Source organism: Anarhichas minor, unplaced genomic scaffold (genome assembly GCF_050575085.1).
Source record: "Anarhichas minor isolate MPS153535 unplaced genomic scaffold, ASM5057508v1 ptg000007l, whole genome shotgun sequence".
Taxonomy (NCBI): domain Eukaryota; kingdom Metazoa; phylum Chordata; class Actinopteri; order Perciformes; family Anarhichadidae; genus Anarhichas; species Anarhichas minor.
Genome location: NW_027466453.1, coordinates 20,065,528 through 20,092,662, shown reverse-complemented (window position 1 = coordinate 20,092,662; position 27,135 = coordinate 20,065,528). Strand labels below are relative to the sequence as shown.

At 40.6% G+C, this 27,135-nt stretch overlaps 1 protein-coding gene across 1 annotated transcript; it reads right to left on the bottom strand.

Annotated features, from left to right (window-relative positions):
* Positions 1-938: 938 nt before the first annotated feature.
* LOC142945311 (uncharacterized) lies at positions 939-26,920 on the bottom strand. The gene is made up of 22 exons (XM_076086727.1): positions 26,801-26,920; positions 26,241-26,358; positions 25,890-26,129; positions 23,763-25,644; positions 23,392-23,565; positions 23,037-23,207; positions 22,472-22,645; positions 22,037-22,207; positions 20,047-20,220; positions 19,847-19,896; positions 18,390-18,921; positions 12,645-12,743; positions 12,091-12,203; positions 11,740-11,979; positions 9,610-11,494; positions 8,184-8,357; positions 7,832-8,002; positions 7,262-7,435; positions 6,827-6,997; positions 3,535-3,708; positions 3,335-3,384; positions 939-2,423 (listed from the first exon to the last, which is right to left on the bottom strand). The coding sequence occupies exons 1-22, from the start codon at positions 26,867-26,869 to the stop codon at positions 1,888-1,890; spliced, it is 7,542 nt and encodes a 2,513-aa protein (XP_075942842.1). The 5' UTR covers positions 26,870-26,920; the 3' UTR covers positions 939-1,887.
* Positions 26,921-27,135: the final 215 nt, after the last annotated feature.

Sequence of the window (27,135 nt, the reverse complement as noted above, 5' to 3'; positions counted from 1 at the left end):
TGCATGTTGTTTACTTAGTATAAATATCAAAGACTCGGAGACAGATCTTCGAGCGGTCTTGATGTACATTCTGTATGTGAATCAACTCTGTTCCTTCTTAAATAAATGTCCATGTGATTAATGATTTTTACACCAGTCTCGAGTGAATTTTTCTAACAATATACAAACATGTATTTCTGGTTATTGAAGCTATTCTAGGATCGGTTTTATCCTGCAATATTTTTTTTTTCATGGGGTTCATTCCCTTCTTTAAGATTAGTGCAGGGACTTGTGCTTTCAAACGGACAACTTTCTCGTCACAAGCTTGCTTTCAGCCCATTTAGATATTCTGAATGGTCCTCAAATTCTTTCTCCCATGACCATGGGTTTTTTATTTGTTAGCTGGCCTGACAAGATGATAAGAATATCATCCAAGCGGGAAACTTGCACATGAACAAACTGCCTTGTCAGTTGACAAAATGAAAGTAGATACAGTCCGATAAGGAAGCAGAGAACTGTGAGAAGGAATGCAAACCAGTTCTCTTTCATGGAATTTGAGTCACACAGTGTGGGAAGTATTAAGAAAACAAATCCTCCTGATACCAATCTGAAATGTATTCTGCTTGTTCTGCTTTGATTGTTAAATGTTACGTTTTATTCCCCAGATTTCCTTTATTTAATTGGCCTGCTGTAAAAAGCACAAGCGAACACTTATTGTCATTCACCACTTATGATTCGTCATTTTTCGTACACATGTTTTGCAGAACAATACACGAGCATGCATACGTTAAAAATGGGTGGATTGAACGTGAGTGTGTGCTACGACTCTCCTTCGCTATTTGACTGCCATTCATTTCCCCATGTACGACAATGGGAAAAAGTGCTCAAACCCACCCCTCTTTGGACCCAAATTACTTCATCATACTTATAGTTACAAAAATATTCAAACTTCAAACAGGTAGCAAGACTTAGATCTTTATTTGGTATTTACAAAGTCAGTTTACATGTCATGCTTTTAAGACCGTTTCAGATCCTCTGATGCACATGTGTCATGAGAAAGAAAGTCATAATTATAAGATACTTTAACACAACAGTCATAGAAGGAGCTCTTTGGCAGGTTACCCTACATTTGACATAGAAAAGTATTGTGAGTACATTGAAGACTACTTTAAACGTGGCTCTACAACACATGAATTACTTCTTGCTGCTTCACGTGGGACTGTACAAAGCAAACGCACCCTTGAAAGGATTTTAAGCAAGAAGCAGCTCTGGCGTAGAAAGAATAAAGCCGATGTGGCTGAGGTGGCGACCTTCATTGAACAGCAACTGGAAACATCTGGTCTGTGTCATGGTTACAGATGGATGCACCAAAAGTGCCATATTTTTATTATCAAGTCTAACTTTTCATCTTTTTTTGTTTTGCTTTTTTTTGTCTTTGTTGTTTTCTTTAATAGTTTGATCTTCGATAGAGTAATGTGGGTTTCTTCACCCTAAATTAAAAGGATTTAAGTAATAATAACAGAAATGTGCTTAAATATATTTTTACATTTATATAACTGCATGTACAATATTTTTACACTTGAATAAACAATAATCAAATGCAGACAGTTATTTAACAATATGTTAGGAGTAGTTACATTTACACAGTCTTACAGTTACAACCGGCCCTTTGAGGGCGACCGTGATGCTGCTGTGGCCCAGAGTGGAAATGAGTTTGACACCACTGCTCTAATGGGTTTGTGTATTAATCCTTCAGACCCATATGTTTAAAACTGTATGTTACTCAGGCTTTTTGTTGGACCACGGTACAGATTCATTTTATCATTGAATTATTCTACAGGTCTTGTATCACTGTTTTTGCATGTATCCAGCAGGGAGCCGCTCTTTGTGGTTATACGTACAATGTTTTCACAAAGATGTTTTGGGTTGCTTTATTTTACAGAGGTAAACTGATCCGTCTGTAAAACTGAAACCAGGATGGAGTGGTTCAGTGAAAGTCGTACAGACAGTGTACAGGTGGGTCAGTTTATCAGGAAAGACCTCAAAAAAGGACAAAACACCCGCCGGCCAGTCCAGATACACTCCTATGGTGCTTCTTTTTGTGGCACAGTCCATAAACTCAAAATCGGAATCGTTATGACAAAAGCTCCCGTTAGAAAACCAGCACCAGGACTTTTCATTTTTCCCCAAAGAACATTCACTTGAACTGTCGTTCACCCTGTCCATACTTTTGTATGCAACTCCAACATCAGCTGAATCACACTCAACCTCCCAGTAATGGCGACCGGTCAGACCCTCTTCACACAGAACTTGACAGTGTTCAAATCTCTCTGGATTCTCAGGATACGGCTGCTTCTCGTGAACACATGTTGCCTTTTTGTTCTCCTCTGACAATACTGCATTCAGGCCTGCTGTGTTCAGGTCCAGTGTCAGATCACATGCATCTGTAATGAAGACAGGAGAATCAATTCATTAGTGGAGTACTACTGCTGTGTGAGTGTGGTTCTTGATCTCTTATTGCTTTAGTACTATCCAATTAGAGATGTGTTGTATCTCAAATAGCACTCAAAGCAGAGTGGCATTCTTTTTCTCAGCCTGTCCATGATTTATCTATTTCACGACCATAGACTGTTTATAATAAGTGGTCGTAGTCACCGTGACGTCACCCATTGGTTTGTGGACTGTGGTTTTGAAGCCTTAAGTTCGGCATTTTGGCCGTCGCCATCTTGTTTTTTTGCAACCAGAAGTGACACAAGAGGGTGGAGTTAAGTAAAACTAAACACTGAATATTTAGGCAACCAAAAGAGTTAAATAACTTTCATGAACTGAGAACACACTGTGATAGAGTTAAAGTTGTAAGACGAAAACACTGACAAATCGCAGAAAGGAAAACGCTGTGGTAGCAACCTGTCAATCACAGTAGCCCCGCCCTAAAGCATCCCCTGCTTTATGATCTATGTCACTCTAAATATGACCATCATTTACTAAATGAACATCATGCTGTATTGAAGAAGACTTCAAACTAGCGATGTTGTTCACAATGTCTGCTGATGTGATAAATCAAGTGAGAAGTAGAGTCATTTTCTCATAGACTTCTATACAATCTGACTTATTTTTAAAACCAGAAGAGTCGCGCCCTGAGGGCCGGTAGAGACCTGGAGTTTGCCACCTGACACTTTTTTGTATGCTATCACTTAATAAATACACAACAATATAGTACAGTGATAACAGAACCACAGTCCTGTGTAGATACGTGCCCCCCACTTAACATGATATCCTCATATCCACATTTAACGATACATTCATGTTACAACATCACAGCTTTAGCATTTCATTACAATAATCACATTCTTACACTGTCTCAGGAGCTGCAGGTCAAACCAGAACTCTTCGTTTTGATCCACACTGATGGGAAACAGAGGGACAGCAGGTGACAACATCAACAATATTGTCACACATGCACTTCAAATCGACCTCAAATAAAATGAATCTTAAAAAGATCTTGGAGTAATGATAGAAGTGATAGAAGTGAGTGGACAGCCTGTTTGAGCATACTTGAGCTTCTCCAGACTGTAGCGTGAATCCCTCTGTATTTCAGTCAGCAGCTCGACTCCTTGATGTGCCAGGTGATTAAAGCTCAGGTCCAGCTCCCTGAGGCTGCAGTGGTCAGACCTCAGAGCCGAGGCTAGCGCGGCACATCCATCTTCTGTCACTTTACAGGATGACAGCCTACAGAAATCAGGCAAATTACATTTTAGGCTTGTGTTACATGCCCTTATCAGCAGCAATTTTCACTTGTTAACATGCCACACACCCCATTAGATTAGTCATTTATATGGCTCTCCCTATAGACTTGACGTGTAGCACCACACATCACACAGTGAGACACTTTAAGAGCAGGAGGCAAAGCAAAAGAAGGAGCAGAAAAGAAGTTGTACCCCTAACATGGCAAATATTATTTTTAGAGATAAATTTGAGACACTCGTTCTCTCACACGCTACATGTACTTACTCCATCCTCGAGATGTACAGGGTGGACAAAATGTTTGTTCTCAGTACAATACAATTCAACAGCAGCACAACCTCCAAAACGCCCTGACTCAACACCACTCTTTCAAAGAGTTTCAGAAAGCTGAGCACTATATCCATGAACGTCTATAGAACTCTATTGTATTAAAGAGCGACACTGTTGTGTTGACATGTTACAAAAGGCTAAATCCAGACATATCAATTAGCAGTGTGGTGGAAAAAATCCCCATACCCGCTTTGCGTGAGTCTTTTCATGCTGAAATACATAATACCAAAAAACAGGTTGTCTTTTAAGTATTTATTCTCTACGCAGAGAAGGTTCAATCATCACAACAGAATGCATACAGTCTCAGTGAGGAAGAACCTGGAAAAAAGTGAACAAGCTTTCTTTATACAGAATGAGCAAAGGTGGGGGCCGATGGCCAATGTTACAGACATTTCAGTCTCAGACTTTTGGTCTCAGACTGATAGGAACAACATTCAAAAACAAACGGTCAGCAACCAAAGCAAGCGGCCCAAAGGCCTTGGTGCTGGAACATTCTCATACAACACAGTTAGTTATATTTTGTGAACAGGCAAGGGAGAACTCTTCTTCTGCACAACAGAGACACGGTGAAGTTCAACAAAGTTCAGAGCAAAATTACTTATGCATGACTACGATATACTGAGTGGAAATATATACTAAGTAAGTAGAAATATACGTATACTACATAACAAATTACCATTACAAGAGTCAAAGTGAATAAGAGCAGTGGCGGACTCAGGCTGTCTGGGGGGATGGGGTTATAAAAAGCCTTTATGGCACTGTATCATGTTTTCTCCATTTAAGGGCACCCATTAGTGCACTGCATCTCGTTTTCTCCACTGGAAGGGCACCCATGAGGGCACTAGATGATACTTTATTCATACTTCATGAATAAAGTATCTATCTATCTATCTATCTACTTTATCATGTTTTCTCTACTGGTAGGACACCCATGAGGGCACTTCATCATGTTTTCTCCACTGGTAGGGCACCCATGAGGGCACTTCATCATGTTTTCACCACTGGAAGGACACCCATGAGGGCACTTCATCATGTTTTCTCCACTGGAAGGACACCCATGAGGGCACTTCATCATGTTTTCTCCACTGGTAGGGCACCCATGAGGGCACTTCATCATGTTTTCTCCACTGGTAGGGCACCCATGAGGGCACTTCATCATGTTTTCTCCACTGGTAGGGCACCCATGGGGGCACTTCATCATGTTTTCACCACTGGAAGGACACCCATGAGGGCACTTCATCATGTTTTCTCCACTGGTAGGACACCCATGAGGGCACTTCATCATGTTTTCTCCACTGGTAGGGCACCCATGAGGGCACTTCATCATGTTTTCTCCACTGGTAGGGCACCCATGAGGGCACTTCATCATGTTTTCACCACTGGAAGGACACCCATGAGGGCACTTCATCATGTTTTCTCCACTGGAAGGACACCCATGAGGGCACTTCATCATGTTTTCTCCACTGGTAGGGCACCCATGAGGGCACTTCATCATGTTTTCTCCACTGGTAGGGCACCCATGAGGGCACTTCATCATGTTTTCTCCACTGGTAGGTCACCCATGAGGGCACTTCATCATGTTTTCACCACTGGAAGGACACCCATGAGGGCACTTCATCATGTTTTCTCCACTGGAAGGACACCCATGAGGGCACTTCATCATGTTTTCTCCACTGGTAGGGCACCCATGAGGGCACTTCATCATGTTTTCTCCACTGGTAGGGCACCCATGAGGGCACTTCATCATGTTTTCACCACTGGAAGGACACCCATGAGGGCACTTCATCATGTTTTCTCCACTGGAAGGACACCCATGAGGGCACTTCATCATGTTTTCACCACTGGAAGGACACCCATGAGGGCACTTCATGATGTTTTCTCCACTGGTAGGGCACCCATGAGGGCACTTCATCATGTTTTCTCCACAGGTAGGACACCCATGAGGGCACTTCATCATGTTTTCTCCACTGGTAGGGCACCCATGAGGGCACTTCATCATGTTTTCTCCACTGGTAGGACACCCATGAGGGCACTTCATCATGTTTTCACCACTGGAAGGACACCCATGAGGGCACTTCATCATGTTTACTCCACTGGAAGGACACCCATGAGGGCACTTCATCATGTTTTCACCACTGGAAGGACACCCATGAGGGCACTTCATGATGTTTTCTCCACTGGTAGGGCACCCATGAGGGCACTTCATCATGTTTTCTCCACAGGTAGGACACCCATGAGGGCACTTCATCATGTTTTCTCCACTGGTAGGGCACCCATGAGGGCACTTCATCATGTTTTCTCCACAGGTAGGACACCCATGAGGGCACTTCATCATGTTTTCTCCACTGGTAGGGCACCCATGAGGGCACTTCATCATGTTTTCTCCACTGGAAGGGCACCCATGAGGGCACTGCATTATGTTTAATCTACCGCAGGAGAATCCAAGAGGGCGCTTGATTATGCTTTCTCAAAGGCACCCTTGAGGAAACTTGATCATCATTTTTCTAGGGGAGGGCACCCTCGAGGGCACTTTATCGGGGTTTAGCAACGCAGGGGCATAAAAGAGGGTACTTCATAATGTTTTCTTCACTGGAAAGGCACACTCTAGGGAACTTTATCATGTTTTAGCGACCGAAGGGGTATCAAAGAAGGCACTTTATCATGATGTCTCTTCTTGAAGGGCACTTTTGCGGCGCTTCATTCAGACATAGGGGCACCAAGGGGTTATATTTACTGAGTCCACCAGTGAAACAGAGCTATTCATTGCACTGACCTTAGCGTTTTCAAACAGTTTGGGATCTTCAGTGCAGTACAGAGCGCCATGACTCCTGAGTCCTGCAGGTCATTGTAGCTCAGGTCCAGCTCTGTCAGGTGGGAAGATTTGGAGCTGAGTACTGAGGCCAGCTGCTTACAGCCTTCCTCAGTGAGCCTGTTGTGACTGAGACTGAAAGACAAATGAAGGAATATCATTTAATTGCTTCATAGTCTATTTAAAAATATTTACAGATGAAAACCTTTACTTAGTGTAGCACGTTGTTTTATCAATTATCTTTATACAATTGAGTTTGTTCTACTCAACATTCACCTTGTCAGACATAATACTTTCCATTAACATACTTCCTAACATCTATTGTGTTTGGATTTTGGGATTTGCATGATAATGCAGCTGTCATTGAGACTTGATGTGCAACGTAATGCAGTGTTTCACCTCAACACTTCCAGAGAACAGTTCGTGCTCATCAGCCCAGTAGAGAGGATCTCCATTTCTGAGTCTTCAAAATTGGTGTAACTCAGTTCCAGCTCTCGCAGGTGACATGTGTTGGATGTGAAAGCCGTCGTCAACTCCTCACAGATTATTCTAATACCAGGATTTCTGTTGAGTCTTTTGGTACAGAGATGATAAAAAATGGCATTCAATTTAGAAACATGTACTTTCCAGCCGGACCAAACTGACTTGTGATCCAGAGCACACTGACAGCAGCTGCATAAAAGTATGCAGTGAGGTGTTTAACAAACAATTTTACATTGCACAGATATTTGATTCAGTGTCAATATGGTAAATATTGCTTACAGTAATATAGATTTAACAACAATGATCTATCAAGAAGTATTCATACAAAGACAACATGACTGTTTTAGCAGGACAGCTGCTCCTACGGTGTGGATAATGTCTTTATTGAACAAATACATCGTTTCTGCCAAAGGACATAGCCAAGACTTTACATGTACCTTGTATTCATACTTCAATGTTTTTGGGAAAAACATGTCTGAGACTGACCTGAGCTTCTCCAGTTTAGAGCTGTCTAGCCCAACAGAAAGCAACGAGCATAAGGAACCTCGCAGTGCGTTTCCACTCAGCTCCAGTTCCCTTAGTTTTGAGATGAACTTGATCTTGATAGCTGATGCCATATTTTCGCAGACTGGTTGTGAACCTACATTACCTGAGAAGCTACAAACAAAATGTGAATAAAAAAAAATAATTATTGAACTATGACAAAATGATCTATTGTTTTATGTACTTCACTGCTTCTACAAATACATATCTAGAAGGTACTAAAAAGAACAGAAAAGAAAAGACAAATAGTATCACAAGAGAAAATATTAAATATAAGAATAATAGTTTTACTAACCTCAGAGCTTCTAGTTTACACTGAGAGTTTAGCAGTCCATCAATCAGGATCTCTGCACCTTTGTCATCAAAGAAATTATTTATCAGGTGCAGTTCAGTGAGCACAGAGTTATGCATTCTTAGAGCTGAGGAGATTGTTGCACAACCCCAAACACCAAGCCACACGCCAGAGATTCTGTGGAAATGAAAAAAAATAATCAAGACCAGATCAAGTTTTAGATGCATGCTATTCATTTGCCACTATGCAGGGATGCATTCTGTGTACTTGTGTGTGCTTTATTAAAAAAACCTGCCAGCTCAAATGTCAGCTCAAATTGTCAAGTGACAAAATGATTGTATGCAATACAGATATACCACAATCAGGGTAGGAAATTTACATATTTTTTGGGGGCAATTTTTGCCCCCACTGACTGAAATCCAGGGTCATTTTCAAAAAATTGGGGGCACTTTTTGAAACTTGTGAAATAACATTTAACCTTTGTTCAAAATAATAAATATACTTATTGAGGCTTACAATATATGAGCTATTGTCATCAAATGGCAATAATAAGACTATTAGGCAGTAGTCTACAGATTCAAAAAACAAACATAAATCAGACAATCATATTCAATTTTATTCTTATTTCTTTGTGGTTATTTATTGTTGTTATTAAATTTTTTAAACAACTATTAACAATTATTAAGTCAACGATGCCTTGATTACATATACATCAGTCATTGTATGGAATTATTGAGAAAGATATTTTGTAGTACCTCAAATGTTGCGATATTACCCATTTTTGTCCTGAACTTATGCATTAGTAATTGTGTGGAATTTTTGAGATAAATATTTTTAGAGCACCTTAAAAATTTAAAAAATGTGCCATTTGAAGGTACAAATTCAGTTCAGAGTTGTTGCGCAGTGAAATATCTTAATTGACTGTCAGTCAGGTATTATTCATTTCCAGCAACCCTCAAATCAAAGAATAAAGACACTTTATGCACAATTTAGGTGTATTTTACCTTTAACTCACGAGATGCAGGTAGCATGTTTTATACTTAATGTGAATATAATTCATTTAATCTAATTTCCATTATGCAATATGTATACTTTGTTGACATCTTATTCTGAAAACCGGATGTTCGTCTGAAGAAACCGGATGTTGTCTCACGTTAATCTTTCAAAGTCCTTCGCTCGCTCCCGATCTGCGCCGTTTGAATGAGTTTACCGTGAATTTCAGCATATAGGTGCACTAAAGTGTAAGTGTCTGCTGAGTAGACCGCAGTCTCGCAGTCACAGGTCCATTTATTTATTCATTTAGAAAGTTCGGGGGCATTTTCTTCCCCTCCCAGTGATATCAGGGGCAAAATCATATTCCTTAGGGGCAGTTTTGCCCTTTGCCCTCGTGTATTTCCGACGCTGACCACAATAGAAGCAACCAACCCACCTTGCTTTTCTGCTGTTCCTCACGGCTGGGACAAGCCTAAAAGCACCTTTAGCAGAAGGTCTGTATTTCTCCAGGTTGAATTCATCTAGAGGCGTCTTTGACATCAGAATTGAGTCGGCCAGAGCTGAGCACTGAACAGGGGAGAGCTGTGTTTCTGGATTGTGGTCTGGTTTTAGATACTTGTGCACGGTTTCATGCAGGGAATTGTCTTTCAGCTCGATCAGGCAGTGAACAAGGTTCAGACATCTCTCAGGTGAGCAGTCCAATAAATCTATTTCTAAAAGACTTGTCCTAATTTCCTCAACAGCTGCAGAGTGGTTCTCTTCCTGCTGAATGAAGCCTTGGAGCAGTTCTTGTGTTGATTGTAGGGACATGCCAATAAGGAACCTGAGGAACATGTCCAGTTCTCCTGTCTTTCTCGGTGCTGAATTAGCTATTGCAATTTCCATCAGCTCAGGCAAAGGTAAATCAATTGGATCTGCATCCAAGATAGACTTGAGCCCTTCCTCTGACCCTTTGAGCAGGAATTCTTTGAGGACTGGGGAATCTATCTTTTTACTTGCAAAGCTGCGGTACACATAGAGAGCAGCAAAGTACTCGTGAACTGTCAGATGCACAAAGCAGTAGAGTTTCTTCTTTCTGTTGAACACGCTCTCTTCTTTGAGTATCTCTGTGCACAACCCACTGCGAAGTCCAGCTTTGTGTATGTCGATGCCATATTTTTCCAGATCATTGCCAGTAAATATGATTTTTCCTTCAATCAGGTGTTCAAACGCCAATCTGCCTAATCTAAAAATGAATTCTTCATTTGACTTGACGATGTCCTCTATGTCTAACTCGTACTGGTTGTCGTACTTTGTGGTAGTTACCTGCATTTGAATGCAAAGGAAGTGTGTGTACATCTCAGTAAGAGATGTGGGTATCGTTATGTCTTCATCTTTAGTTCTGTCCATTTTTAGCAGCAAATACTCGAGAACTTTTGCCGCAATCCAGCAGAAGATAGGTATGTGACACATGATGTATAAGCTCCTGGACATCGTGATGCTGTCAATTATTCTTTCAGCAACTGCCTTGTCCTCAACTCTGTTCCTGAAGTACTGTTGTTTTTGTGGATCGTTGAATCCTCTGACTTCAGTCCACTTGTATACATGTTTGCGAGGGATGCGCTGAATGTGTCCTGGTCTGGAGGTTATCCAGACAAGAGCGGAGGGAAGAAGGTGCTCCCTGATGAGGTTGGTCACCAGAGTGTCCACTGACGATTTCTTCGTGGCATCCGTTAATAACTCGGTTTTTCCAAAAAGCAGTTCAAGCTGGCTTTCATCAAGACCATCAAAAATGAACAGAACTTTGTGATTTTCAAATATTCTGGCAACTGCTACGTCATTAAGGTTTGGATGGAATTCTCTCACAAGTGACTCAAGGCTATGCTGATCACTGACCAGGTTTAGCTCCCTGAACGGTAGCACAAAGATGAAGTCCAAGTCCTGATTGGCTGTCCCATCTGACCAGTCGAGGATGAACTTCTTCACGGAGACAGTTTTTCCAATGCCGGCAATTCCCTTTGTCATCACGGTCCTGATAGCTTTCACTTTCCTTCCGTCATGCCCGGATGACTCGCTATCTGCTGGTGTACTTTTAAAGATGTCATTGCAGTTGATTTTAATGTCCTCGGCTGTTTGACACCTCGCCTTATCTTCAATGTCCCAGATCTCGTGTTCTAAATTGACACGTTCACTCTCTCCTTGTACAATGTGAAGTTCTGTGTAAATCTTGTCCAGTGATTGTATATTCTCATGATCTTCTTCAGTGCCTTCAAACTCATATCTGAACTTTTCCCTCATATATTCTTTGTGCTTGTTGATGACTTCTTTGACGACATCTTCTGCTGCAATGAAAGAGTGCAGTGATGTTTGATGAAGCAATGTTTTCAGCATTTGAACATCTTATTAATTCGTATTAAAATTGCAACTTTTATCTACAAGCTATGCTCACAAATAGACGGAATATGCCTGGATCAATGTTTTATGGCTGAATAGTTGCTGACATGTTTGCACAAGTAGGTGTATTACTAAACTAATCATTACAAAGATTACATCATCATCATGTTTAGACCAGAACGACCTCACTTACCTTCGTATATCTTTGGCTGAATTTTCTGGAGGATTCTATAGAAAGCAGATTTGGCTTTTACACATCTGATGGTCGTGTAGAGCTCCCTCATCTGGTCCTGGCTGGTCCGGGCTACCCTGATGTTGTCGTACATCTCTTTATGCATTATCTTCTGCTGAAGCATCTCATCCGCTATTGGCATCACTAAAATGACATCCTGGATGAGCTTAGCCCGGTTTTTGTCCACCCAGTCGGCTTCTTCTAAAAAGAAAACAAACACGTGATGAATGGCCTCTAAAGCATGTGCATGTTTTTGTGATTGGCACCAAGTCAAATCAAGATTGCCGCCATAAACTATAAACTTGAACTCACCTTTCTCCTCTTCAGGATCGTCTGTTTGAGTGAGGTTTGTCCCACTCATTTTCCTGTATTTTCCCCCGCCTGAGTGCAGAGCATTGGCTTTCTTTATTGTTAGCTCAGTGAATCTGCCCTTTGGAAAGTATTTAAATATCAACAAGTTGTCTTTGGACCAATACCATGCTCCGCTTTAAACATCGCTGTCCTCAGACAAACTAAAGCATCTTTCATTATGTCGTTGCTTTACAATAGACGTCACTGCCTTTGGAAGTAAAAAGACGCTTCTGATCCGCATCCATCTTGTGGTAATTATCAATTTGATACATATTGGGTCAAAAATGCGTTTGATTTGTTACAGTTTCAGAATATATTTTTTCGTATTTACTGCAAGAAGACATTAACAAAACTTGTTTTGTTTTGCAAGTAAAAGCAGCGTCAGTTTTATCTGTATTTTTTATTCTTAACAACTCTAAAACATTGTAGAAGAAAACATTTGTAATAAAGCATCTATCTTCACACACACACACACACACAAACAGGCATAGATAGATTAAAATGCGTTGTTTTACCTGATGTAAGCTGCAGCAGGAAACAAGACTGTTGTATCTTCAGCGTCTGTGTGGGAATTTTCCTCATGCACAGGAAGCCAAATATTTGGTGGGCGGACCCAACTGAGTGTGTGTGTGTGTGTGTGTGTGTGTGTGTGTGTGTGTTTGTGTGTGTTTGTGTGTGTGTGTGTGTGTGTGTGTGTGGGTGGTTAGGGTGGGACTAAGAAGAACTTTCCGTTGCTGCAAAGATCTACGTGATATACTACAGTACAGACATAAACAGACACATGATGGCACTGCTTATTAACAGAAATACAAGAACAGACAGTAACAGCAACACCACTTTCCCCTAAAAAACACGCACAAATATTTACATAAGTCCACACTGACAAGTTGACTGGCTTCACATGGCTTCACACTGACGCATATATGAAGATTATATGATGCATGATGCAGAATGATTAGTCTTCTTCAGAAAGGAAGCTGTTTCTATCTTCCTAAAATACACATTATTATTAAAACTGACTTGAATGGCAGATGATGCAAACATCGTGACAAAGTAAGTTTGACTAAACAAGACTTTTTAGTCTTGTGTAGCACCAACAGTCACTAACAGCAGGCCTCTGTGCTAATGTTGTCTTCAGGTTGAGGATCTTAGCAACTCTGCTGTCATAGAGTGTATATAGTTTTAATGCTACTACTACTACTTGTTTATATGCATTCAACAATAAGTAGGTTGTGTTGTCTTATCTGTCATAGGGTATAGAGCATATTTTAGTGGAGGCAGCAGGTAAATTCATCATCTTATCATGGATTTACAAGTGCCTATAAAAAGTATTTTTCCCCTTTGGACCAACAAAAAGACTGCATGTTTTTGTGATTGGCACCAAGTCAAATCAAGGTTGACTTTAACTCACCTTTCTCCTCTTTAAAGGCCGAAGCAGGATCGTCTGTTTCAGTGAGGTTTGTCCCACTCATTTTCCTGTATTTTCCCAGGAAAATGACTCAGAGCCAATACCATGCTCCACTTTAAACATCGCTGTCCTCAGACAAACTAAAGCATCTTTCATTATGTTGTTGCTTTACAATAGACGTCACTGCCTTTGGAAGTAAAAAGACGCTTCTGATCCGCATCCATCTTGTGGTAATTATCAATTTGATACATATTGGGTCAAAAATGTGTTTGATTTGTTACCGTTTCAGAATTTTTTTTCCGTATTTACTGCAAGAAGACATTAACAAAACTTGTTTGTTTTGCAAGTAAAAGCAGCGTCAGTTTTATCTGTATTTTGTATTTTTAACAACTCTAAAACATTGTAGAAGAAAACATTTGTAATAAAGCATCTATCTTCACACACACACACACACACACACAGGCATAGTTAGATTAAAATGCATTGTTTTACCTGATGTGTCCATCTGCTTTCACCTGTTCCAAGGTCCTTGTGTCCTTGAGCTATAGTTTTATATGAAGTAGAAACATTTAATTATAATTTAAATAGGATGCATTATTTCAGAAAAACAGAAAACTGCAGAAACACTGCATGCTTTCACAGAAGCAACCCTGAAATTCCAAGTGAGAGTGTGGCATTGTGAAGCCACGTGTTTCCATCCAATCACGGTTGCCTGGAAATATGCAGAGGCCATGTGTAAACCATATAAAATTGTTGGCTACCTAAAGGGATGCTGTAAGGTATAGCTTTTGTCTGTTAACTAGTGGAGTCAGTAATTGGTGTCACCTGCACTCATGGTAGGAACTGAATCCTGCTGATAGGAGGCTCTATATAAAGGAGATGACTTTGACTGAACAGGGGGAAAGGAAGATCAGTGTGTAGCTGTGTGCACGTGATTATGTTACTTTATGATGAGTTGAGTTGTATTCAGTTAAGCTAAGTTAAACTTTTGTTTGTATATATGTTTGGTTACACGTGTAGCAGGGCACTTTTATAAATAAAACACCTTTTTGATATCGGAACAAAGTCTCTCGTGTCTGACTCCTACTACTTCAGACGCCACTCCGGTCAGGCTTCACCACACCATGTCATGAAATGTCGTTCAAACAAACACACACACACACACACACACACACATTAGGCCGACATTCCTGCACAATCACCTGACCTGGCATACCATTTCCTGTTCAGCATCCCGCTCTTGTTACACCGTGAGAATGCAGTGCCGGTGATATAAAGTGTGAAGTGCGGCAACGTGAGATCTGGCTGTATCTTCTCACCTCAAGACACAGGCTAGCACATGTCACCAGTCTGTCATATCTAGGTTACCGGGGGGAAAATACAACTGATTTTATTTAAGTGAGATCATGCAACTATAAATTACAACTTCTAATATTCATTGAGGGGAGGGTGTGGTTTAGAATGATGCAATCCTACGTCCGGACGAAATGATGATATTGGATGATTGTGCTAAACCTCAGATTCATTTTTAATAAATAGTCTGTTTTTCACATTTTGCCCGAAAACAGTCGCTGGAACTTTCTATGATTGTTGTGTTTATGTTTTGTTTTTTGTGGTAAAAAAAAAATGTTTTTTACGTACTCCAGTTGTAGTTCCATTTCCACTTTCCATTCCACAGTTATAAACTAAACTCATACTCAACTCACTGCAAGTAACTCGAGGATATTTCTTGTGAACTAAAGTTTCCAGGGACAAAGTTCTCCATAATGGTTCCTTGAGACAGAAATTTCATGAAGGTAGCAAGTAAGTGCAATAGACTTTAATTTCAAGGTATAGTTCAACATTTCGGGAATTATGCTCGTTTGCTTTCCGGATGACAGTTAGATAAGAAGATTGTACTCCTCAAGTCTGTACGGGACATATAAAGCTGGAGCCAGCAGCTGGTTAGCTTAGCACAATGGCTGTTGAACTGTTCCTTTTGCATCACTGTGAGCACATTCAGTATATTTGGATGTGAGTGTGATCAAGGGTAGAGCTATGCGGCAGAAATGCGACCTCGTCAATGTGGGTGCACAAGCAGGGAATTGAGTGCTTGTGTTCTAATATGGCAAACCTGCGTGTGCTCATTTCTGAGTGTAGAGTTGTGTGTGTGTGTGTGTGTGTGTGTGTGTATGTGTGTGTGTGCCATGGCACCTCAGAGTGAGTAACGCTAACAAGGCTCCTACTCTGCAGTCGACTGAAAGGAAACAGAAGGTGACAAAACAAACAGCAGAGGAGTACAATCCCCATGAGAGTCACAGAGCTAACACGCTCCACAAGCTGAGTTAATGTTGTCAAACCCAGTTTTAAAACTCCCGCCCATCGACCAACCTCCACAAGCTGAAGCGCCAACCTTTTGATCTCTGACTTTGGTCATTTGTGTTGTGCTCAAAGATGTTTTGAGCCATTCTGTAGTAATGTAAGTAAGTAAGTAAAATGTAGTATTTCAAAGAGGAAAGCATAAATAACACAATGTGACCACACAAGGGCCAATCATTTACAAGAACAGTTTTTAAAACATGAAACGTATTTAAGAAGGCACAATAAACAGTAAAATACTGTTGGGAAAAATCTAAATCACTAATTATTATGCATTTAATAATTAGTGAATGTTATACATTTAACAGGAGCTCATGTCCTCTGTAGTGTTTAAGGCCTGTGTCCTTGTGTGAACTGTCTGGGACACCAGGCGTCTTCAGCAAATGTTTCGTCTATTAAGAAGCAGTTGATTGCCGAAAGAACACTTCAGCTGTTTGTCCTGAATAAGAATGATAATAAACTTGTAGAAAGCGTCAATACTTACGCAGGGCTGATTTGCGACCATGATTTACGAGAAAGTGACCTTTGTACTGGAACGAATTGTTAAAGTGTCCAGATACGTAGTGAAACGCAAAATGTGTGTGTTACCCTGTGCCAGCCCACTGCATGTTGTTTACTTAGTATAAATATCAAAGACTCGGAGACAGATCTTCGAGCGGTCTTGATGTACATTCTGTATGTGAATCAACTCTGTTCCTTCTTAAATAAATGTCCATGTGATTAATGATTTTTACACCAGTCTCGAGTGAATTTTTCTAACAATATACAAACATGTATTTCTGGTTATTGAAGCTATTCTAGGATCGGTTTTATCCTGCAATATTTTTTTTTTCATGGGGTTCATTCCCTTCTTTAAGATTAGTGCAGGGACTTGTGCTTTCAAACGGACAACTTTCTCGTCACAAGCTTGCTTTCAGCCCATTTAGATATTCTGAATGGTCCTCAAATTCTTTCTCCCATGACCATGGGTTTTTTATTTGTTAGCTGGCCTGACAAGATGATAAGAATATCATCCAAGCGGGAAACTTGCACATGAACAAACTGCCTTGTCAGTTGACAAAATGAAAGTAGATACAGTCCGATAAGGAAGCAGAGAACTGTGAGAAGGAATGCAAACCAGTTCTCTTTCATGGAATTTGAGTCACACAGTGTGGGAAGTATTAAGAAAACAAATCCTCCTGATACCAATCTGAAATGTATTCTGCTTGTTCTGCTTTGATTGTTAAATGTTACGTTTTATTCCCCAGATTTCCTTTATTTAATTGGCCTGCTGTAAAAAGCACAAGCGAACACTTATTGTCATTCACCACTTATGATTCGTCATTTTTCGTACACATGTTTTGCAGAACAATACACGAGCATGCATACGTTAAAAATGGGTGGATTGAGTGCGAGTGTGTGCTACGACTCTCCTTCGCTATTTGACTGCCATTCATTTCCCCATGTACGACAATGGGAAAAAGTGCTCAAACCCACCCCTCTTTGGACCCAAATTACTTCATCATACTTATAGTTACAAAAATATTCAAACTTCAAACAGGTAGCAAGACTTAGATCTTTATTTGGTATTTACAAAGTCAGTTTACATGTCATGCTTTTAAGACCGTTTCAGATCCTCTGATGCACATGTGTCATGAGAAAGAAAGTCATAATTATAAGATACTTTAACACAACAGTCATAGAAGGAGCTCTTTGGCAGGTTACCCTACATTTGACATAGAAAAGTATTGTGAGTACATTGAAGACTACTTTAAACGTGGCTCTACAACACATGAATTACTTCTTGCTGCTTCACGTGGGACTGTACAAAGCAAACGCACCCTTGAAAGGATTTTAAGCAAGAAGCAGCTCTGGCGTAGAAAGAATAAAGCCGATGTGGCTGAGGTGGCGACCTTCATTGAACAGCAACTGGAAACATCTGGTCTGTGTCATGGTTACAGATGGATGCACCAAAAGTGCCATATTTTTATTATCAAGTCTAACTTTTCATCTTTTTTTGTTTTGCTTTTTTTTGTCTTTGTTGTTTTCTTTAATAGTTTGATCTTCGATAGAGTAATGTGGGTTTCTTCACCCTAAATTAAAAGGATTTAAGTAATAATAACAGAAATGTGCTTAAATATATTTTTACATTTATATAACTGCATGTACAATATGTTTACACTTGAATAAACAATAATCAAATGCAGACAGTTATTTAACAATATGTTAGGAGTAGTTACATTTACACAGTCTTACAGTTACAACCGGCCCTTTGAGGGCGACCGTGATGCTGCTGTGGCCCAGAGTGGAAATGAGTTTGACACCACTGCTCTAATGGGTTTGTGTATTAATCCTTCAGACCCATATGTTTAAAACTGTATGTTACTCAGGCTTTTTTTTGGACCACGGTACAGATTAATTTTATCATTGAATTATTCTACAGGTCTTGTATCACTGTTTTTGCATGTATCCAGCAGGGAGCCGCTCTTTGTGGTTATACGTACAATGTTTTCACAAAGATGTTTTGGGTTGCTTTATTTTACAGAGGTAAACTGATCCGTCTGTAAAATAGAAACCAGGATGGAGTGGTTCAGTGAAAGTCGTACAGACAGTGTACAGGTGGGTCAGTTTATCAGGAAAGACCTCAAAAAAGGACAAAACACCCGCCGGCCAGTCCAGATACACTCCTATGGTGCTTCTTTTTGTAGCACAGTCCACAAACTCAAAATCGGAATTGTTATGACAAAAGCTCCCGTTAGAAAACCAGCACCAGGACTTTTCATTTTGCCCCAAAGAACATTCACTTGAACTGTCGTTCACCCTGTCCATACTTTTGTATGCAACTCCAACATCAGCTGAATCACACTCAACCTCCCAGTAATGGCGACCGGTCAGACCCTCTTCACACAGAACTTGACAGTGTTCAAATCTCTCTGGATTCTCAGGATACGGCTGCTTCTCGTGAACACATGTTGCCTTTTTGTTCTCCTCTGACAATACTGCATTCAGGCCTGCTGTGTTCAGGTCCAGTGTCAGATCACATGCATCTGTAATGAAGACAGGAGAAACAATTCATTAGTGGAGTACTACTGCTGTGTGAGTGTGGTTCTTGATCTCCTATTGCTTTAGTACTATCCAATTAGAGATGTGTTGTATCTCAAATAGCACTCAAAGCAGAGTGGCATTCTTTTTCTCAGCCTGTCCATGATTTATCTATTTCACGACCATAGACTGTTTATAATAAGTGGTCGTAGTCACCGTGACGTCACCCATTGGTTTGTGGACTGTGGTTTTGAAGCCTTAAGTTCGGCATTTTGGCCGTCGCCATCTTGTTTTTTTGCAACCAGAAGTGACACAAGAGGGTGGAGTTAAGTAAAACTAAACACAATATTTAGGCAACCAAAAGAGTTAAATAACTTTCATGAACTGAGAACACACTGTGATAGAACAGTTGAAAGACGATAGAACAGTTGAAAGACGAAAACACTGACAAATCGCAGAAAGGAAAATGCTGTGGTAGCAACCTGTCAATCACAGTAGCCCCGCCTTAAAGCATCCCCTGCTTTATGACCTATGTCACTCTAAATATGACCAACATTTACTAAATGAACATCATGCTGTATTGAAGAAGACTTCAAACTAGCGATGTTGTTCACAATGTCTGCTGATGTGATAAATCAAGTGAGAAGTAGAGTCATTTTCTCATAGACTTCTATACAATCTGACTTATTTTTAAAACCAGAAGAGTCGCGCCCTGAGGGCCGGTAGAGACCTGGAGTTTGCCACCTGACACTTTTTTGTATGCTATCACTTAATAAATACACAACAATATAGTACAGTGATAACAGAACCACAGTCCTGTGTAGATACGTGCCCCCCACTTAACATGATATCCTCATATCCACATTTAACGATACATTCATGTTACAACATCACAGCTTTAGCATTTCATTACAATAATCACATTCTTACACTGTCTCAGGAGCTGCAGGTCAAACCAGAACTCTTCGTTTTGATCCACACTGATGGGAAACAGAGGGACAGCAGGTGACAACATCAACAATATTGTCACACATGCACTTCAAATCGACCTCAAATAAAATGAATCTTAAAAAGATCTTGGAGTAATGATAGAAGTGATAGAAGTGAGTGGACAGCCTGTTTGAGCATACTTGAGCTTCTCCAGACTGTAGCGTGAATCCCTCTGTATTTCAGTCAGCAGCTCGACTCCTTGATGTGCCAGGTGATTAAAGCTCAGGTCCAGCTCCCTGAGGCTGCAGTGGTCAGACCTCAGAGCCGAGGCTAGGGCGGCACATCCATCTTCTGTCACTTTACAGGATGACAGCCTACAGAAATCAGGCAAATTACATTTTAGGCTTGTGTTACATGCCCTTATCAGCAGCAATTTTCACTTGTTAACATGCCACACACCCCATTAGATTAGTCATTTATATGGCTCTCCCTATAGACTTGACGTGTAGCACCACACATCACACAGTGAGACACTTTAAGAGCAGGAGGCAAAGCAAAAGAAGGAGCAGAAAAGAAGTTGTACCCCTAACATGGCAAATATTATTTTTAGAGATAAATTTGAGACACTCGTTCTCTCACACGCTACATGTACTTACTCCATCCTCGAGATGTACAGGGTGGACAAAATGTTTGTTCTCAGTACAATACAATTCAACAGCAGCACAACCTCCAAAACGCCCTGACTCAACACCACTCTTTCAAAGAGTTTCAGAAAGCTGAGCACTATATCCATGAACGTCTATAGAACTCTATTGTATTAAAGAGCGACACTGTTGTGTTGACATGTTACAAAAGGCTAAATCCAGACATATCAATTAGCAGTGTGGTGGAAAAAATCCCCATACCCGCTTTGCGTGAGTCTTTTCATGCTGAAATACATAATACCAAAAAACAGGTTGTCTTTTAAGTATTTATTCTCTACGCAGAGAAGGTTCAATCATCACAACAGAATGCATACAGTCTCAGTGAGGAAGAACCTGGAAAAAAGTGAACAAGCTTTCTTTATACAGAATGAGCAAAGGTGGGGGCCGATGGCCAATGTTACAGACATTTCAGTCTCAGACTTTTGGTCTCAGACTGATAGGAACAACATTCAAAAACAAACGGTCAGCAACCAAAGCAAGCGGCCCAAAGGCCTTGGTGCTGGAACATTCTCATACAACACAGTTAGTTATATTTTGTGAACAGGCAAGGGAGAACTCTTCTTCTGCACAACAGAGACACGGTGAAGTTCAACAAAGTTCAGAGCAAAATTACTTATGCATGACTACGATATACTGAGTGGAAATATATACTAAGTAAGTAGAAATATACGTATACTACATAACAAATTACCATTACAAGAGTCAAAGTGAATAAGAGCAGTGGCGGACTCAGGCTGTCTGGGGGGATGGGGTTATAAAAAGCCTTTATGGCACTGTATCATGTTTTCTCCATTTAAGGGCACCCATTAGTGCACTGCATCTCGTTTTCTCCACTGGAAGGGCACCCATGAGGGCACTAGATGATACTTTATTCATACTTCATGAATAAAGTATCTATCTATCTATCTATCTACTTTATCATGTTTTCTCTACTGGTAGGACACCCATGAGGGCACTTCATCATGTTTTCTCCACTGGTAGGGCACCCATGAGGGCACTTCATCATGTTTTCTCCACTGGTAGGACACCCATGAGGGCACTTCATCATGTTTTCTCCACTGGTAGGACACCCATGAGGGCACTTCATCATGTTTTCTCCACTGGAAGGACACCCATGAGGGCATTGCATTATGTTTAATCAACCGCAGGAGAATCCAAGAGGGCGCTTGATTATGCTTTCTCAAAGGCACCCTTGAGGAAACTTGATCATCATTTTTCTAGGGGAGGGCACCCTCGAGGGCACTTTATCGGGGTTTAGCAACGCAGGGGCATAAAAGAGGGTACTTCATAATGTTTTCTTCACTGGAAAGGCACACTCTAGGGAACTTTATCATGTTTTAGCGACCGAAGGGATATCAAAGAAGGCACTTTATCATGATGTCTCTTCTTGAAGGGCACTTTTGCGGCGCTTCATTCAGACATAGGGGCACCAAGGGGCTATATTTACTGAGTCCACCAGTGAAACAGAGCTATTCATTACACTGACCTTAGCGTTTTCAAACAGTTTGGGATCACCAGTGCAGTACAGAGCGCCATGACTCCTGAGTCCTGCAGGTCATTGTAGCTCAGGTCCAGCTCTGTCAGGTGGAAAGATTTGGAGCTGAGTACTGAGGCCAGCTGCTTACAGCCTTCCTCAGTGAGCCTGTTGTGACTGAGACTGAAAGACAAATGAAGGAATATCATTTAATTGCTTAATAGTCTATTTAAAAATATTTACTGATGAAAACCTTTACTTAGCGTAGCACGTTGTTTTATCAATTATCTTTATACAATTTAGTTTGTTCTACTCAACATTCACCTTGTCAGACATAATACTTCCCATTAACATACTTCCTAACATCTATTGTGTTTGGATTTTGTGATTTGCATGATAATGCAGCTGTCATTGAGACTTGATGTGCAACGTAATGCAGTGTTTCACCTCAACACTTCCAGAGAACAGTTCGTGCTCATCAGCCCAGTAGAGAGGATCTCCATTTCTGAGTCTTCAAAATTGGTGTAACTCAGTTCCAGCTCTCGCAGGTGACATGTGTTGGATGTGAAAGCCGTCGTCAACTCCTCACAGATTATTCTAATACCAGGATTTCTGTTGAGTCTTTTGGTACAGAGATGATTAAAAATGGCATTCAATTTAGAAACATGTACTTTCCAGCCGGACCAAACTGACTTGTGATCCAGAGCACACTGACAGCAGCTGCATAAAAGTATGCAGTGAGGTGTTTAACAAACAATTTTACATTGCACAGATATTTGATTCAGTGTCAATATGGTAAATATTGTTTACAGTAATATAGATTTAACAACAATGATCTATCAAGAAGTATTCATACAAAGACAACATGACTATTTTAGCAGGACAGCTGTTCCTACGGTGTGGATAATGTCTTTATTGAACAAATACATTGTTTCTGCCAAAGGACATAGACTTTACATGTACCTTGTATTCATACTTCAATGTTTTTGGGAAAAACATATCTGAGACTGACCTGAGCTTCTCCAGTTTAGAGCTGTCTAGCCCAACAGAAAGCAACGAGTATAAGGAACCTCGCAGTGCGTTTCCACTCAGCTCCAGTTCCCTTAGTTTTGAGATGAACTTGATCTTGATAGCTGATGCCATATTTTCGCAGACTGGTTGTGAACCTACATTACCTGAGAAGCTACAAACAAAATGTGAATTTAAAAAAAAAAGAATTATTGAACTATGACAAAATGATCTATTGTTTTATGTACTTCACTGCTTCTACAAATACATATCTAGAAGGTACTAAAAAGAACAGAAAAGAAAAGACAAATAGTATCACAAGAGAAAATATTAAATATAAGAATAATAGTTTTACTAACCTCAGAGCTTCTAGTTTACACTGAGAGTTTAGCAGTCCATCAATCAGGATCTCTGCACCTTTGTCATCAAAGAAATTATTTATCAGGTGCAGTTCAGTGAGCACAGAGTTATGCATTCTTAGAGCTGAGGAGATTGTTGCACAACCCCAAACACCAAGCCACACGCCAGAGATTCTGTGGAAATGAAAAAAAGAATCAAGACCAGATCAAGTTTTAGATGCATGCTATTCATTTGTGCAGGGATGCATTCTGTGTACTTGTGTGTGCTTTATTAAAAAAACCTACCAGCTAAAAAATGTCAGCTCAAATTGTCAAGTGACAAAATGATTGTATGCAATACAGATATACCACAATAGAAGCAACCAACCCACCTTGCTTTTCTGCTGTTCCTCACGGCTGGGACAAGCCTAAAAGCACCTTTAGCAGATGGTCTGTATTTCTCCAGGTTGAATTCATCTAGAGGCGTATTTGACATCAGAATTGAGTCGGCCAGAGCTGAGCACTGAACAGGGGAGAGCTGTGTTTCTGGATTGTGGTCTGATTTTAGATACTTGTGCACGGTTTCATGCAGGGAATTGTCTTTCAGCTCGATCAGGCAGTGAACAATGTTCAGACATCTCTCAGGTGAGCAGTCCCCAAAATCTATTTCTAAAAGACTTGTCCTAATTTCCTCAACAGCTGCAGAGTGGTTCTCTTCCTGCTGAATCAAGCCTTGGAGCAGTTCTTGTGTTGATTGTAGGGACATGCCAATAAGGAACCTGAGGAACATGTCCAGTTCTCCTGTCTTTCTCGGTGCTGAATTAGCTATTGCAATTTCCATCAGCTCAGGCAAAGGTAAATCAATTGGATCTGCATCCAAGATAGACTTGAGCCCTTCCTCTGACCCTTTGAGCAGGAATTCTTTGAGGACTGGGGAATCTATCTTTTTACTTGCAAAGCTGCGGTACACATAGAGAGCAGCAAAGTACTCGTGAACTGTCAGATGCACAAAGCAGTAGAGTTTCTTCTTTCTGTTGAACACGCTCTCTTCTTTGAGTATCTCTGTGCACAACCCACTGTGAAGTCCAGCTTTGTGTATGTCGATGCCATATTTTTTCAGATCATTGCCAGTAAATATGATTTTTCCTTCAATCAGGTGTTCAAACGCCAATCTGCCTAATCTAAAAATGAAGTCTTCATTTGACTTGACGATGTCCTCTAAGTCTAACTCGCACTGGTTGTCGTACTTTGTGGTAGTTACCTGCATTTGAATGCAAAGGAAGTGTGTGTACATCTCAGTAAGAGATGTGGGTATCGTTATGTCTCCATCTTTAGTTCTGTCCATTTTTAGCAGCAAATACACGAGAACTTTTGCCGCAATCCAGCAGAAGATAGGTATGTGACACATGATGTATAAGCTCCTGGACATCGTGATGCTGTCAATTATTCTTTCAGCAACTGCCTTGTCCTCAACTCTGTTCCTGAAGTACTGTTGTTTTTGTGGATCGTTGAATCCTCTGACTTCAGTCCACTTGTATACATGTTTGCGAGGGATGCGCTGAATGTGTCCTGGTCTGGAGGTTATCCAGACAAGAGCGGAGGGAAGAAGGTGCTCCCTGATGAGGTTGGTCACCAGAGTGTCCACTGACGATTTCTTCGTGGCATCCGTCAATAACTCGGTTTTTCCAAAAAGCAGTTCAAGCTGGCTTTCATCAAGACCATCAAAAATGAACAGAACTTTGTGATTTTCAAATATTCTGGCAACTGCTACGTCTTTAAGGTTTGGATGGAATTCTCTCACAAGTGACTCAAGGCTATGCTGATCACTGACCAGGTTTAGCTCCCTGAACGGTAGCACAAAGATGAAGTCCAAGTCCTGATTGGCTGTCCCATCTGACCAGTCGAGGATGAACTTCTTCACGGAGACAGTTTTTCCAATGCCGGCAATTCCCTTTGTCATCACGGTCCTGATAGCTTTCACTTTCCTTCCGTCATGCCCGGATGACTCGCTATCTTCTGGTGTACTTTTAAAGATGTCATTGCAGTTGATTTTAATGTCCTCGGCTGTTTGACACCTCGCCTTATCTTCAATCTCCCAGATCTCGTGTTCTAAATTGACACGTTCACTCTCTCCTTGTACAATGTGAAGTTCTGTGTAAATCTTGTCCAGTGATTGTATATTCTCATGATCTTCTTCAGTGCCTTCAAACTCATATCTGAACTTTTCCCTCATATATTCTTTGTGCTTGTTGATGACTTCTTTGACGACATCTGCTGCAATGAAAGAGTGCAGTGATGTTTGATGAAGCAATGTTTTCAGCATTTGAACATCTTATTAATTCGTATTAAAATTGCAACTTTTATCTACAAGCTATGCTCACAAATAGACGGAATATGCCTGGATCAATGTTTCATGGCTGAATAGTTGCTGACATGTTTGCACAAGTAGGTGTATTACTAAACTAATCATTACAAAGATTACATCATCATCATGTTTAGACCAGAACGACCTCACTTACCTTCGTATATCTTTGGCTGAATTTTCTGGAGGATTCTATAGAAAGCAGATTTGGCTTTTACACATCTGATAGTCGTGTAGAGCTCCCTCATCTGGTCCTGGCTGGTCCGGGCTACCCTGATGTTGTCGTACATCTCTTTATGCATTATCTTCTGCTGAAGCATCTCATCCGCTATTGGCATCACTAAAATGACATCCTGGATGAGCTTAGCCCGGTTTTTGTCCACCCAGTCGGCTTCTTCTAAAAAGAAAACAAACACGTGATGAATGGCCTCTAAAGCATGTGCATGTTTTTGTGATTGGCACCAAGTCAAATCAAGATTGCCGCCATAAACTATAAACTTGAACTCACCTTTCTCCTCTTCAGGATCGTCTGTTTGAGTGAGGTTTGTCCCACTCATTTTCCTGTATTTTCCCCCGCCTGAGTGCAGAGCATTGGCTTTCTTTATTGTTAGCTCAGTGAATCTGCCCTTTGGAAAGTATTTAAATATCAACAAGTTGTCTTTGGACCAATACCATGCTCCGCTTTAAACATCGCTGTCCTCAGACAAACTAAAGCATCTTTCATTATGTCGTTGCTTTACAATAGACGTCACTGCCTTTGGAAGTAAAACGACGCTTCTGATCCGCATCCATCTTGTGGCAATTATCAATTTGATACATATTGGGTCAAAAATGTGTTTGATTTGTTACAGTTTCAGAATATATTTTTCCGTATTTACTGCAAGAAGACATTAACAAAACTTGTTTTGTTTTGCAAGTAAAAGCAGCGTCAGTTTTATCTGTATTTTTTATTCTTAACAACTCTAAAACATTGTAGAAGAAAACATTTGTAATAAAGCATCTATCTTCACACACACACACACACACACACACAAACAGGCATAGATAGATTCAAATGCGTTGTTTTACCTGATGTAAGCTGCAGCAGGAAACAAGACTGTGTTGTATCTTCAGCGTCTGTGTGGGAATTTTCCTCATGCACAGGAAGCCAAATATTTGGTGGGCGGACCCAACTGAGTGTGTGTGTGTGTGTGTGTGTGTGTGTGTGTGTGTGTGTGTGTGTGTGTGTGTGTGTGTGTGTGTGTGGTTAGGGTGGGACTAAGAAGAATTTTCCGTTGCTGCAAAGATCTACGTGATATGATGACACTGCTTATTAACAGAAATACAAGAACAGACAGTAACAGCAACACCACTTTCCCCTAAAAAACACGCACAAATATTTACATAAGTCCACACTGACAACT

Bases quoted from the DNA above. Each gene is read 5' to 3' on its own strand.
- LOC142945311 (XM_076086727.1), bottom strand. From the start codon at position 26,869: ATGAGGAAAATTCCCACACAGACGCTGAAGATACAACACAGTCTTGTT. The intron at 20,221-22,036 runs GTCAGTGTAATG...TGATTTCTGTAG, and splicing joins AACTGTTTGAAAACGCTAAG to GCTGTCATCCTGTAAAGTGA. The intron at 2,424-3,334 runs GTAAGAATGTGA...TCTTCATTACAG, and splicing joins CCTGCAGCTCCTGAGACAGT to ATGCATGTGATCTGACACTG.